The sequence below is a fragment of the Marmota marmota genome, unplaced genomic scaffold, assembly GCF_001458135.2.
Source record: "Marmota marmota marmota unplaced genomic scaffold, marMar, whole genome shotgun sequence".
NCBI lineage: Eukaryota > Metazoa > Chordata > Mammalia > Rodentia > Sciuridae > Marmota > Marmota marmota.
Window position 1 is genome coordinate 446,821 of NW_026000005.1, and position 16,615 is coordinate 463,435.

Consider the following 16,615-nt stretch of genomic DNA (forward strand, 5'->3'; position numbering starts at 1 on the left):
GGGTGGGTGGTCGTAGGGGGAATACTAGGGACTGAACTCAAGGGCACTTAACGAGTGAGCCACACATCCCCAGCCCTATTTTTTATTTTATTTAGAGTCAGAGTCTCGCTGAGGTGCTTAGTACCTTGCTGTTGCTGAGGCTGGCTTTGAACTAGCAATCCTCCTGGCTCAGCCTCCAGAGCCACTGGGATTACAGGTGTAATCCTGGCAGTTACTTGATTTTCATCCATGTGATGTCTCTGCACAAAATAAGTCTGTGTACCTTTTCTCCTGTTAATCTTTTTACTGTCAATTTATTTCATGGATTCAATTTATTGGGTGCCATACAGGCAAGAAAGCATTTGGGAGATGTATATTATACTACTAACTTGTTTCTGGGGATACTCCTTAACTAGGATTTCCCTATTCATAAATAGGGCCACCCATAAACTTTGCTTTTAAGTACCCTGAGCAGAATAGGACCATCACCTTCATCTGGTCCTCTGCCAGGAGGCAGCCAAATATATACATGGTAAAAAAAATAATAATAAGGCCCTAGTAAATTAGAACTTAAAGATGCAGATTCAACTCTCAGCTCTGTGGTTTTTCTAATTATGCAACCTGGCACAAATACTTGTAGATATATAATACTCTCTACCTTTGTTTTAGCTTTAAAATGAGAGTTTCAACAAAGTAATTTTTTAGGTCTCTGGGTTTTCTTTGATTTTCATACATTCAGAAAAAGTGTTTTTTTCAGCAAATTCTCCATGAGGATTTATAAAATAAAACTGTTATATAAAGCCTTTACCTTTTTAGCAAGCTCAATGTACATCATATATGAATAGTATTTCACTGTTATAATCTTCCAATAAAATTGTATTTCCAATTGGCTCATTAGCTGCACGTTCTGGTATGTTGGATGATATAATTTCTACAATTAACTAAATGGGTACTCTTTGCTTTGAGGTCGCCCCTGCTTTCTAAGTAGTAAGAATTACCAGTTCACTCTTTAAAAAAAAATATGACAAGGAAGAAGGAAAGAGTAATGACCTCCTACTTCCACTATTAACTTCCTGCTAGAGAAGACAGAATGTAGTTACCTCATCTTTAAAGAAAAACTAAACCATTGTCTAACCTACCCCATAAGAACATTGAGAGAATCATATGAGTTAATTTATATGTGAGGGATAAAGTGTTTGCAAAGGTAAATTTTGATTGATGCTTTCAATATTTTTTAAGAGAGTAAATATAGCAAGCTGTATACCTGAGGTATTCAGTCAGTTTTTCATTGCTATGACCAAAAAGCATGATGAGAAACCTAAAGGAAAAAAGGTTTATTTTGGCTCATGGTTTTTGAGATTCATATTGGCCAACTCTATAGTTCTGGGCCCAAGGTAAGGCAGAACAACATGGCAGGAGACCACAGTGGAGGAAAGCAGCTCAGGACAGGACAATCAATAAGCAAAGAGAAAGCTCCATTCACCAAGGACAAAAGACAAAACACAAAGGCACACCCCCAGTGACCTACTTCCCCTAGCTATACCCTACCTGCCAATAGTTACCAGCCAGTTAATCCATATTCACCTCTCATGGTCTTATTATTTCATCTCTGAAAATTCTTGTATTGCCTTACACATGAGATTTTGGGGGTTACCACATATGTAAACCATAACACCTGGCATGTATTCTACCATATTCTAGTTGACTATCTTTCTAAACATAGCACCTGACCCCCAGGTCTGTCCACTGGATGAGCTCCATGTCTTCAGTGTCTGTAATGAGCTTAGTCTGAACATTTTACATCATTGAGCCGTGAAGGGCACAGAGTATTTTTCTAACATTTTTTTTCCTCAGAATAATTGTGAAGGATCATCTTCCAGTGAACAGCTGTGACCTTGTACTTCCAGCCCGAATAGAACTGTGTTTTATATACTGATAATAGAGAAGATATAATTTCTAGAAGGAGAATGACTTATTACTCTGTGCATGGCTGAGGGAACAATAACCCTTACTTGACCCAGTGATCTATGCATAATCTGCCCCCTAGCAACAATTTTAAGACAAGAAACTAAGAAGCAGTTTTGTTTGTTTTCTTTTACTGAAGAAATCTACACTACAGATGAGAAATTTGCCATAATTTGTACAGCTTTGTTGGTTTTGATTGGATTGCTCTTCAAAATGTAAAACAATTGAAACATTTATGGCAACAAACCACAAGGATCAAGATCAAATCTCAATACACTGGACTCTAGATCTAGAGAGAAATGTCTTCCCAATCTCCAAGAGACAATAACTCTTGTCACCATGTTTCAGAGGTTAAAACAAACTGGAATAGCAAAATTCCCATCATGTCCTATGGCTCTCTGAACCATGATAGTATTCTGTCAAATGGCTAAGCCAAGATTTTATATAAATTGAGAGTCAACCACTGAAAAGGAGCAATGGACACTTATAGGTTCGTCCAAGGACTTCTGCTACCTTCATGTCAGAGAGAATAACTGAAAACTTATTGTGATGCCTCATTCTGAGTATGGAAAGTGGAACAAAATAGCTAGAACAAATTTCAGTTACATTGAACCACAAGGACCACTGAGAAATAATGACAAAATTGATGTCAGTATTAAAAACATTGCAAAATTAATTAGAAACTTTTTCAAGAGAAAGAAAATAGAGATAGGCTTTTGGAAACTAAAGTATGCCAAATAATCAGTGAAGGTGGCACTAAATCTTGTCAGATGTTGTGCTCCTCTGTGCTATTAAACACTGGACGGCACCTTTATAGAGAATGTATTGGTTTCCCATGGTCCCTTACTCTACACTATATACAGCAATTCTTCCAAAACACCAAACAGGCTTTATAGATGTGTAAAGACACGTTCCAGCCATCTGGTGGTGTCTGTTTATTCTCATGAGGAATCATTTTAAGTTCTCTCCAGTGAGGGAGTTTCATTATTGCATTTTGAGTTTTATATAAGCCCCCTTTCAAGAACTGTGTCTAATAGGCCCTCAAAGCATCTCTGGGCAGCTCTAACTTACATAACCTCATTTTTCAAAACTGTTCATTACTTCCTCCCCCTCTTCACATCTCTCACTCCAGCTCAGGCCCTCCCTGGGGGACTTGGCTGCCTGCTTTGGTAATACAGTAGTGCCTACCTTTGAGACTTTTCCTCATTTCTAAATGGAGTGTGCAGAATATGAGAAGGTGGGGAAATGCTCCTTTGTTGATTGGCAATGGGATCAGAATCTGCCAGTGAAAATAGCCTACAATCAAATCTAGCAAAGATATTATCTAAGGTACATGTGGGAGAAATAAAAAGAAATAATGGGAAATGACAAAAAGAAATAGTTTCATTTCTACCTCCAATACAATAAAAAAGAAGAAGAAAAGAGGGGAAAATCCCAAGTACATTTTTAAAATCAATGTATGGTTAAAGAAATTACAAAGTATGTCACAAAGTTATCTAATATCCTATTTGAAATTCTCCAACAAAGAATATAAGGTAGCTTCGTTTGAACTTCATGTTCTATAGTTTTTCTAAACATAGAAAAAAAAGGCACCTTGAAATTGGCTGCAGGATAATTTACAAAGGAACACCTCACTTTACTGCTCAGCACAACTGAAAACTATTTGTAAATTCTGACTTGAAGCACAAATTTTTAAAGCAAAAGGAAGCTAAAGTTAAAGCCTTACCTTCTTTTCATCCTCAGGAGGAAAAAACTACACACAAAAAAACACATAAATTTAAAAATGTTTTCTTTGTCAGTGAAAACCAAAAATAGAATCAAATAAAGATATTAAATTACCTACCTCATTATTATATATGTATGAAGCCATTATTATATTTTAATTATTTTCAACTCTAGTATATTAAATTTTTGACTTTTCTTACATACATAAAGCTCAAACTTGGTTACAGTTATTTATCAAAGACTGAAATTCCACCAGACAGTGTAATTTAGAAATGTTTTACTCAGTCACACCCTCCTCCCCACCCTCCAAAATTATTGAACATGTAGAAGCTCCAATTTTATTTAACCTCTTATTCATATGCATCAGGTACAAAACAATCTATTTGTTCCTGAGCCGCTAGAGTAAAAATGAGAAAATAAAGACCATGCACCAGATAGCCCCATGTTCCACAGTGAGACAGGAGCAGGAAATCTAGAATAAGCCAAGAGAAGGTATTGGCTTCCCACGGTCTCTAATTTTAAAGTCTCTAATATTCAGTTTTCACAGCCATAAAGTGAGGGTTGCTTTGAGGATTAAATGAGATCATGTATGCAAAGCTCCTATCATAGAGTAAACACTTAATTAATGTTTCCATTATTTTCTCATTTAAGAGGAGAAACACTGCATGCTGTTATGGTGTCTATAATTTGCACTAAATTCTATGGCAAAGACAATGTGAAATGACGTGCAAATGTGTGGAGGAGGTTTGTCAAGGAGCAGACAGTTGCCCTACCAAGAATTCATACTCCCGAAGTAATCAGAAAGCCACACTCTAAATGTGGATATTACAAGTTCCAAAGATCTTTAACTGCCTTTAGTAACTTGAGCCTTTGCTATGTCAGAAATGCATTTCCTTAGTGAAATTAGTAGTTTATTAGTAAGCACAATGAATATTAGATATCAACTCTAATTACCTCAATTAGTGATATTCAAGATACATTCATTGGTTATAATATTCCAGATACACCTGCTTCTATTAATAAGGGTAAAGATCTAGCAAGTTCCAAACTTATAACCATGGGGATAGACCCTGAGGCTGTTCAATCCTGCTACCAGGTCAAAAGATTCTGCCTGATGTTCATATCAGAGCAATCAGAACCTGTTTCTGAATATTTCAAGGCATGTTTAGATCACCTAAAAGAAAGAAAGCTTGGACTTCATGAAGCTTTCTGAACAGAGTACATGAACTCTTTGATATGACTTACTAATAAATTTTTGTTTAAATAAATAAATGTCTTTATGTGTGGCAGGATTTGGTCAGAGATCTGCTATTAATGAAACAAAATAGCAAGCTCATGGGAAAATAGCCAATTCACACGTAATTCAAAATTTTTGGCAGCCATTATACTGTACCTAGGAGCTATTATAAATAACCTAGGAGATATGTTTCAACCAAACTGGCTCAGGTTAGTTTGCATCATGCTAAATTTTTTTAAAAAAACCACTTAGACCATGATTGATTAATTCCTTGTGGAATACATGCATATACAGAATAAATCAAAGGAGTGGAAATAAAGTAAAATTAGAAGCAAGGAAATGCAATTTTTAAAAATCATAATATTGAAACTGATAAAAGCTGTAAATTTATATGCTACTGTTGGCATTGTAAATTAATACAAATTTCTGGAGAGAAAAAATTTAACAACAGCCTAAAAATAAATGTTCCACCAATAAGCATTTGAAAAGATAGATGTTCAATATCATTATCCATTAGGGTAAGACAAACCAAAACCACAATTAAATGCTCATGTGAAAGCTACAGAAAAACTGTTAAGTTATCAACATTATAAAAAATTACATACCTAATCATGACTAGAAATGTTATACACTTATACTCTATTGTCTGTCTTTACTACTAAAATGTAAACTCCAAAAGGGCAGGAATTTTTTCTTTCTTTCTTTTTAGTTCTTTTTAGGATTTATTCTGACATAATTATGAAAGCATGGAACATAATTTGCTCTAATTTGCTCTAATTCAGTTCCCAATACTTCCCCTTTCACTCCTATGGAGTCCCTCTCCCTGCTCCCTTACTTCTACTGAACTGATTTATGCTGTTATACTTTTACTTATAGGTGTTTTTGTTGTTGTTGTTGTTTTTGTTTTTGTTTTTGTTTTTGTTTTTGGTGGTTGTTGTTGTTGATAGTTTTGTTTTGTTTTTTGGTCCTAGAGATTGAATCTAGGGTCACTTACTTACTGAGCCACATCCCCAGCCTGTTTTTCATTTTATTTAGAGACAAGGTCTTGATGAGTTGCTTAGGGCCTTCATAAGTTCTTGAAGCTGGCCTTGAACTTGTGATCCTCTTGCTTCAACTTCCCAAACTGCTGGGATTACAGGTATGAGCCACTGTGCTCAACCATAGTTATTAGTGTCTTGTATATACATAATGGTGAGATTCACTGTGGTACATTTACACACACACACACACACACACACCCCACACAGGAAAGTTAGGTCAGATTCATTCCACTCTTCTTAACTCGTCCCTCCTCCCTCTCCTACAATTCCCTTCCTCCTTCCTCATTCTTCTATTTTGATGGAATCACACCCCTTTTTTCTTCCTCTTCTGTTTTTTTTTTTCTCCTTATTTTGGACTAGCTTCCACATATCAGAGAAAACTCTCAACCCTTGACTTTCTGATCTGGTTTATTTCACTTGGCGTGATAGTCTCCGGCTCCATCCATTTACCAGCAAATGCCATCATTTCATTCTTTTTTATGGCTGACTAAAACTCCATTGTGTATATACCACATTTTCTTCATCCATTCATCTGTTGACCAGGCACCTAGTTTAATTCCGTAGCTTGGCTATTGTAAATTGTGTTGTTATAAAAATTGACGTAGCTATATCCCTATAGTATGCTGATTTTAGATCTTTTAGATATATACTGAGGAGTGGGCTAGCTGGGTCACATGCTGGTTTCATTTCTAATCTTTTCAGGAGTCTTCATACAGCTTTCCAGAGTGGTTGCACTGATTTGCAATCCCACCAACAAGGTACAATTGTATCTTTCCCCCCACATGCTTGCTAACATTCAATATTATTTGTATTCTTGATAATTGCCATTCTGACTGGAGTGAGATTAAATCTCAGTGTAATTTTTATTTACATTTCCCTAATTGCTAGAGATGTTAAACATTTTTTTCATATATTTGTTGGCTGTTTGTATTTCTTCTTTTGAGAAGTATAAGGGCAGGAATTTTTATCCATTCATCAGTATAATCTCAATATTTTCCACCACGTCTCAAACATGGTGATGTCTTTTGAGTGAATCAATAGTTCCCCAACCCAATGGAATGCTACACAACCATTAAAACTGTTGTATAGACCCATGATCACGAAAACCCTCAGCATTCAGCATTGTAACAGTTACAGCCCTGTAATCATCTGAGTTCATTTGTTTCATGTTACTGATAACTACAAACTACCTTACTAGATCCTCGGAACATATGAAAAGAAATAGAAGGCTGCAGCATCTAGGTACTGAAAAACCAGCCTCTACCTCAGAGCAAAGTCTGTCCAAGGAAGGGAGTGTGACCCTTGTCCTTGGAAAGACTCACAGAGCACTCCTAGTCACATACCCACCCTGCTGAATTGTTTATCCACAAATAACAGGAGAGAACTGCAGAGCCAGGTGTCCCTGACTCAGTCAGACTAGGTGAGGAACCATAGCAACCCCCTAGCAACCACCAATCAGCATGAGACAGGAAAAATACCTGGGATGCCAGATGACCCTCCCAGTAGTTTATGGTGGTTGATAACATGTTGGGAAACCATGTAGTTCAGCACGTACACCACTCTTGGCTTAAACCAATCAGTTCAAAGGAATCCCCCTCATGTACTAACCAATAATCCTTTCCAGATTCTTTCCCACCACTTGATATGCTAATCATGTTTTAGAGTTGTTGTTTGATTTTCCCGCGGTGTGTGATGATTTGCTTAGAGATGCTATGATGTATGTGAAGTCCCTGCCTTCCTCAAAGAGTATATAAAACTTCTGAAAACCCTGGGTTCGGGGCCTCTCAGCATCACCAGTTGCTGTGTGCGCGTGCGGAGGACCGAGCTAGCTCGCATTAAACACCTCTTTGCTGCTTACATCGATCCTGGTCTCTGGTGGTCTTTTGGGGGTCCTGAATTCGAGCATAACAGTACTTTAACATGTCTTTGGTAACTCTCAGAAACATAAAAAGAGAAACTAGAAAGCTGGGTGCAGTGGCACACACCTGTAACCACATAGACTTGGGAGGTTAAAGTATGGAGGATCCAAGTTGGAGGAAACTCTGGGTAATTTAGTGAGACCTGTCTTAAAATAAAACATAAAAGGACTGGGGATGTAGCTCCGTGATAAAGTGCCCCCTCAGTTTAATCCCCAGTACCATAAGAAAAAAAAATAGAAGAAGAAGGAAAAAGAGAGAAGGAAACTAAGGAAGCATGAAATTACAAATACCATTTGTTAGCTATCAAAAGACATTAGAATATTTTCCAGGGACCTATAAATCTACATACATGCCAACTATCTGGAATAAAAAATATATATATATACTATGCAGTTTTTGTCCTTCATTTTGTGTCATTGTTATATTATTGATTTTTTAAATTCCTGAATATTTGATCACTAGATACTTATTCAGTGAGTAGTTAGTTCAAATCTAACTGTAATCATTTGGGGACATCTGAAAAAAAGTCAAACTGTAAAATATCAGGGACCATTTTGTTTGGTTGGTTTTTTTGTTTTGTTTTATTGAGAAAAAGTAAAAAAAAGGTTTATTGCTTTTCTAGCAAAGGAAAAACACAGGGGACACCTATCCCAGAAGCTGTGATTCTGCCCATCAGCAGGAACAGGCGACTTTTAAAGAGGTGATTCAAAGGATATATTCCACTGGTTCTCTGTTGAAGTTGTAATTCACTTGTTAATTTGGGAGACAGTCATTTCTGAGATCTACTTGTACCATCCTCTAAATCTGGATTACTTCATTCCTATGGTGGGTGTGTACTCAAGGACAGGTAAATCTGTCTAAAATGGGGAAGAAAGGTAGTCCTGTTTCCTCAGAGATTAGGGAGGGGGAGAGAGTAGGGAGGAGCAGGGAGAGAGGAAGAGAAAGAAACATGTCCATTTTAAAAATAAGTTGCAGTGGCAGAGCAGCAAGGGCTATATCCAAAGCATAAAGTGTTACATTTCCCCTGTATCAATTACTACATTCCATTTCTATGGAAAAATGGATCACAACATCTCCAAGTTGCAAAGTTAAAGTATATAGTTTTTGTTCTCTATCAGGTGGGGCATGGTTAGTTAAGAGTATTCAGCATCAGAGCAGTTCAGAGGTCAGGGACCACTATTAATGTTAAACAGTAATCACTTTAGGAATTGTCCAAATAGGTCTAAGATGACAGATTTGACTTAAGCTTTGAAAAAAGGGGAAGAAGAGAACTCTGCAATTTGATAAGAATATAAGCAAAAGTATGGGAGTAGGGAGCTCAAGACAAGATTGGGAGAATAGCAAACCAGTTTCATCAAATGTAAACCTCTAAGCTGGCCAGGGCAGGCTGACTTGCCTTGTTATTCCAAAGTTAGACTCTGCACAAGAAGAGGCAAGGAATACCAACAGGAGTTCATAACAATACTTTTCCAGCACCCCACCCCCCAAATCCCTGAAGTTTAACTTGAGTTATGACAGAGTGTTGATAACAGTTTTCTCATAAATCTTGGTTATTTCTGTGTCTCTCAATCAGATATAGTCCAGTGAATGCATAAAACATGAACAAATTGGTCTTGGGAGTTCCTGTAGTTTCACAGTGACCATGTGGACCCTGGGTAATAACCATTAAAAGGCAAATAGTGCAGTGACTAATAGATCATGATTTAACTATTGACAAAATACTGCAATTAATAACTTGTAGGTCCAAATTTTTCCCCAGACTGAGATCATATTGATCAAATACAACTTGAAATCATGAGCCATCTGCCAGGACTTTTAAAACCTCCTTTCATGACACTGTTAATTAATTCTAGTTTCATTGCAACAGGTTCAAAAATCTTAGTTCAAATACAGGCAGGAAAGTTAAAATAATGAGATAAGAACACAAAGGGCATTTATTACAATTAGTTAATTCTTTTCTCTTTTAGCACTTAAATATCTTTTAAGACAATGGAGTACTAATAGAAAACACATAAAGTAGCCTGATAGAGTTGTTGTAATATATATATGTATATAACAAAATGGTTTTTTGTTTGTTTGTTTGTTTGTTTTTAAAGAAAGAGAGAGAGAGAGAGAATTTTTTTAATATTTATTTTTTAGTTTTCCGCGTACTCAACATCTTTTTATTTTTTTTTTATTTTTATGTGGTGCTGAGGATCGAACCCAGTGCCCCACACACACCAGGCGAGTGGGCTACCGCTTGAGCCACATCCCCAGCCCCAAAAATCTTTTTTTAAAGTATTTGAATGGTACTTTTCGAAGTATCTTTTATAGGAACAAATTATTCATAAGATGACAGAATAAACTTGACTATCCTTGCTCCCATTGGGGTAATTTTCTTAAACGGATTAGTTATTTGGGGATTTGCTATTGTGGTAGAACTATAGCCTGCAGCCATGTCTAAAGGTATTCAAATTTTAAAAATCAATCTTATGCTAATCAAATCCCATGCAAGTAACACTTGAGTGAATTGCATTCAGTCTTCTGGGACCACTAATTTGTTAACCCCATCAGCATAATGTATTCAACATCCTAAATATTAGCCTCACACAATCAGAAACAATTTCAAAATATAAGGCCAAGGGCTTATGAAATCCTCCCCCATTATCTGGCTATGAGTCTCAGACCTGTTGCTGATAACAAAATCCAGCCTCTACAGAGACTTGTTAGCATCATCCCTGTGCCATCTTAATACCAGTTGGTAGGACAGCATCACCAGTAACAAGTTCCTGGAATACAGCCAGCCACCCTTCTCCCACACCCTACCGCCAAATTCAGCCGCTGAATTCCAGCTCTACAGGGTACCTGAACATGTAGGCACAAAAAAAAGTATGGTAGCCAAATGCTCTGAATTGTGAGCTGAAGAAAGGTGACCACAAGCTAAAGAAACACCATGGAGATTAGCCAAAGAAGAACTTTGAGCCACAACTGTTATATATCAGCTGTTGGAAAGAAACTGGAATAGACATTTTGAGCTTTATGCAACATGGTAATAAGAAACGGCAACTTTGGGGCTGAAGTTTAGGCAACGCTAAAGGGCTGATAAGAGCCTGTGTTCATTTCCATTTCCCCATTTTCACACCAGAGCACCCACACATTTTAATAGTTCACAAACGCTTTCACCTATCTGGTCTCGTTGTTTCATTCTGCACAGAAACACCTCCCTTACTCGTCCAGGTATAACAAAATGAAACATTAATTGCAGGCAAGGACTCTAGTCATACCACCTAAATCAACTAGCTCAGACATATCACTGAAAAACAGGAGCATTTGCTTGAGACCCATGAAGTGAACCAGAAAATTCCAATTATCTCTTCTGCATGGTCTGACTTTATGTGTACTTCCAATGTGAATTACCAAACCTGTAATTTGTCAGTATTAAACTTGCATATGGGAGACTATATTGCACACAAAACTCTCATCACTACTGATAAAATCCTTGATAATTATCCAAGAACTTTCAAAAACATGATGATTTGGGGGCTGGGATTATGGCTTAGAAGTAGAGCCCTTGCCTAAAATGTGTGAGGCACTAGGTTGGATTCTCAGCGCCAAATAAAAATAAATTAATAAAATAAAGGTCCACAACAACTAAAAATTATATATATATATAAATATTTTAAAGTAATTAAAATGAAAGTTTCTAGTTAGAGGCAGGATGACCATCTGTCAAATATAGATCCCTGCATTGGATTAAAGTAGGGAAAATAAACTGATTACTTTTCTAGTCTCTTCCAACAATTATTACATAATACTACATAGCCAGCCATTGAATCTTATGCACAGAATTTTCAAGAAACAAAATATGATCACATGAGCCATTATGATGGATACATAAATAGCCCCAAATGAATGTAAAACATTTAATTTTTAAAATATCAAATAAAAATAACTTCCTGATTTTCATATTGCAAAGTTTTTTCAATTATACTATTTATAACTTACCATTTCCAGAAGCTGAAATTTTAAGATAACAGGATATACAAATTGTATTATATTAAATGTGCAAGAAATTTACCATTATCCATATGAATGATGAGATAGAAGTTATTTGTACACGGTCAAATGACAAACAGGGTTCAAATTACTTTTGAAATATATGGTGAGATTTCACGAGGCTCTTTTTTGGTGTTATTCTAAACTCTTCACATCTCTATTGTCTATTTTACTCCTCACAACTCTATAATGAAGGTTATGAGGCTCAGAGGGATTTGGCAACTTTTTCAAGGTCATTCAGCTAACAAGCAGCAGGGCAAAGATTTAAACTTATCTTGGTGGCTTTCTGGCTCCGGAGCCCAGAGGCTCAACACTAATGACAAGGCTTCCTTTCCCTCCCATTTTTCCTTCCTTGTGGGCATCACTGAAATCACTTCTGTTGCTGGAGTATACACTCTGAATATGGGAGGAGGTTGTCTGAAACCTTCTTGGGAGACTAAGGAGAATTAATTGGGGTTTTAAAAAGTGAGATAAACAAAGTTGGTAGGGTGCTGAGAAAATAGGTATATGTGAGCTGCTACTATTGTAAGCGGGGTTTAATATTTCCAAAGCTCTCTGAGAATATGGAATGAGAGCTATAAAACTTTTCTTGCCCTTTGACTCACTAATTTCAGTCTTTGGAATATACCCCAAGCAAATAACAAAAAGAGAAAAGGTAATTTGTTCAAGATGTTCATTCAGGGGCTATTTGTATTAGTGGAAAACTGGAGATAACTCAAATTCCTAGCAATAAGACAATGACAAGGTAGAAAAAGAAAAAGAAAAGAAGAAACTATAATTCCTCCAAATGGCAGGTATAGACTACATTCACATGTGGACATATAAGTATGGGATAACCTTATGTTTAAAAGTAGAATTATTGGGCTAGGGATGTGGCTCAAGCGGTAGTGCGCTGGCCTGGCATGCGTGCGGCCCAGGTTCGATCCTCAGCACCACATACAAAGATGTTGTGTCTGCCAAAAACTAAAAAACAGATATTAAAAAAATTCTCTCTCTCTTAAAAAAAATTTAAAAGTAGAATTATTATAAGGATAACCCTGTAAATCCAAGTAAAATAGTTTGTGAATTAATAATAACACGAGAATCATGAATTTCTAAAGCTTATCTTCCTTTTCATTGTTGAAACCCTAACACCAGAAGAGTACCTGGCATATAGACTCAAAAATTTTCTAAATGGAAACAGTCTATATATTCAGATATTACTATAACAAGGAAGTCAGCTGCCATCACTTGCATTTGAAAAAAAATCAAAGATTTGGCAAGTCTTATGATGGAAAGAGGAGAAGAATGTAGGAATGCAGTGACTTGAGGTTACTGGCTTGGAGAAGTTGAAGTCCAGTTAAGAGATGGACTTTCAACCCAGATAGGCCCACTGTGCAGCAATTATGCTAAATTGTCTTCCCTTATTTGGAAAAATTAGCCAGATTTTGTTCTCTCCCATGAATCATTTCTGGATTTTGTTTTCTGCTTTTCTTCTTCACCACTCCTATTTTTAATTTTTTAATTTTTTTAGTTGTAGATGGACACAATACCTTCATTTTATTTATTTATGTGGTGCTGAGGATAGAATCCAGCACCCCATGCATGTGAGGAAAATGCTCTACTATTGAGTCACACAGCCTATTGGATCTGCAATACAAAGACTCATTCACCTTGACTATGTCACCTGCCTGAACACAATCCACCTGCCCTGACCATTAAGGCTTTTTTCAAGAAGTAAAAGTGCAGTAGGGTTTTTAAGTCAAGAGAGGAAATTGTAGAGGTTTGAAGACAAACATGCTACTGTAGGCACACAGGATAAATGCAGAAGATAAAAACATAACATTTGGAACAAAAAAATACTCAAATAGGATTGAATCTAAGAAATAAATTGCTTGAGGATAAGCAACAAATACAAAAGTTTTTTAAACTCTTAGGGAAAATGTTTGTTCAAATATAAATATAAAATTTATGTTTTACACTTGCCTTATATCTTTAAAAGTATTTTAGGGTCTTATTTAATTATCACATAGAGTAGTAGATAATATAGTTGAAAGATGAGGAAACTGAGAGAAGTGCTCTCCAATGCACCAATGCAGTTGCTTGTCATTAGCCAACCTGGGACTTAGCTGGAGCTCTCACTCCTGATAGATCTAAACATTGATACTTCTCAAGAATGGTACAAAACCCTGTGCAAACCTTCTCTTTGCATCATTCAGAACTGATGGATCCCTGTCTTATAAGCATAAATCCACTGAGAGACATTCAGGAAACAAACTTAACATGAATGGAATCCAAAATGAGAACTAAATAATAACAGGATCCCTATAATGAAGAAGGCAGAGCAAAGGCAAGATTTCCATCTGTGTATAAACTAAACTATTTGGGGGATGATATGGGTGTGTGGTTGTTATGTTTGAAAAGCCACAAACTCCAAATATTTTTATCTAAATCCTTGGAAGCAATATTCTCAGGATTCTGTCATTTATGACACAAAATAAATTTTTTGATTTATCTATACATTCTACGGAAATATTTTTATGGCAAATGAGTTGACCTACATTTATGTACATTTCTAAAAGTCCTTTCCTTCTCACCTAGTTCTATCTGATGGGGCCAGTTATTGCTTCAAAGAGCAGATCAAATACCACCTCTTTCAAGAAGCCCCTTCAGAGCCCCTTTCTTTATGCCTATGACCCCAACCCAAGTGCCTCATATACTGAATCAGTTTATTAAATTGGTAAAAATAATCATCTGAGGTCCTATAATTCTCTATGAGTTTATAAGCTTTTACTGTTCCAATTCCACCATAGAAATAACCACAATCAAGGACTCCTTTCATTTAAATATCTTCTAATATCATCATATTTTATGTTGACCTTCTGTACTGGAACATTTGTCATTAGCACTAGCAAAAAGCAAACCCATATCCAGAGGTTAAGTTACAAAGTGTTTTTAATCAAATAGGACTATGGCAGTCAACAAACTTAAGCAAACTAATTTGAGGTTTGCCTTACTACAAATCATATAAATATTCAACCAGATTCTATTCAATATGAAGGCAAGAGCTTCAGACCAGATCTTCAGTTATTTGAAAAGTCTCCGTTTTAAGATAAGCTGACAAATAAACTACTAGACAAGGAGTTAAAATTTCAGAACAAAAAGTACACCACTTTTGCCAAGGTCAACTGCTCTTCAGGGGCAAAAAATAATGTTCTTTTTATTAGCAATTTGGGATAACAATTAAATAACATTCATTTTTATTGAGGTTTTTATATAAGAACTGAGAAAACAATTCTTTATTATAGTGATAAAAATACAACAGAAAACGCTGAGTTTCTGAAATACAGTAATCTTCCTGTCTTCTGTTGTCTTCCTTTGGGCCATGTGTGGTAGTGTGGTGATCCTCAATTAAAAAGCTTGCTTATAAGGAAGATAAAGACCAAGGAATAACAAGAATACTGCTGAGGCTTATAATGAAAAGCAAGCTTTAAAAAAAAAAGACAAAGTAATTATTTTCAATTATATTACATCTGATGAAATATAAAAAAACCTCCTATTTCATTCTAGATAACATGAAAAAAGCTCTTTGATCCATGAATAGGCTAATCAAACAGCTATTCACATAATTCCTGTCTTTTCAGGGAGAGCAGCAATCAGTGATCAAAAAGGAAAGTACAAGTCATGCAAGACACGAAATCTTACTTTTTCATCATCTTCAGTAAATGGAGCACCTTCAGGAATCTTATTTATAGCCTGGGCCACACCAATAATCTCACCATCACTGCTTCGGATGGGCATGCACAATAGTGATTTTGTCTTATATCCCGTTAGCTTGTCGATTTCATCATTGAATCTTCGATCCTACAAATAAGACAGAGAAAACATAAGCTGCAAAGTTATTATTATTAGGGAACAGGAATAATTCTGTATACAATACTCTATCACTAGGAATTTTCTCCTGGGATTTTTTTTTTAAGTTGTAGATGGACATAATACCTTCATTTTATTTGTTTATTTTTACGTGATGCTGGGGATTGAACCCAGTGCCTCACACATGCTAGGCAAGCGTTCTACCACTGAGCCACAACCCTGGCCCTCTCCTGTGGATTTTTAATCCCAACAGTAGATTCGACTTCGTGTTTAATTCACCAATACAGCATAAATTATAATAAATCATCACTATAGTTGTTAGTAATGGTAAGTGAAGAGAGACTTAAACTGAACTGCAACATATCAAAATTGGAGGAGGGACAGGTGTCCTAAGTGAACCCCACAGTATGCTACTTATTAAAATATTATTAAAATTATTTGTGAAAAAAAGAACCTATAAATTCATAGTGATATTTTGAAAAACTCCCAAAAGGGGTGGGAGAGGAGGAGATAAAAGTCTTATCTATAGAATGCCAGCTTTAAAAATGTAGAGTGAATGATAAAATTATGTACTATCTATTTTGCAACACAAATATAATAATGGTTCCAAGCAGGGATCATCAATGGACACTGATACCATTGGGTAAATGCTGTTGCTAAGCAATATATTCACATGATCTTCAAGTGCTACCCCTAAGATTTCTTATTAATTACAGTCATCACAGGTTTCTTTATAATGAAGAGATCTATCAGACACTACCTTAAACAAGTAACTAAATTAAGCATGATCAATAATGAACAAAGAACGTGAGTGTTCTTGCCAAATGTGTAGCATGAGTCTAATTATCCAGGAAAAGAAAATT

At 36.0% G+C, this 16,615-nt stretch overlaps 1 protein-coding gene across 2 annotated transcripts in view; it reads right to left on the reverse strand.

Moving 5' to 3' along the window:
- The window catches only part of Pde11a (phosphodiesterase 11A), a 381,408-nt gene that overhangs the window by 313,448 nt on the left and 51,345 nt on the right, over positions 1-16,615 (reverse strand). For both annotated transcript variants that reach the window (XM_048808008.1, XM_048808009.1), the window contains exon 2: positions 15,585-15,743. In XM_048808008.1, coding sequence (XP_048663965.1) covers positions 15,585-15,743 — 159 coding nt within the window. The remainder of the gene's footprint in view (positions 1-15,584; positions 15,744-16,615) is intronic.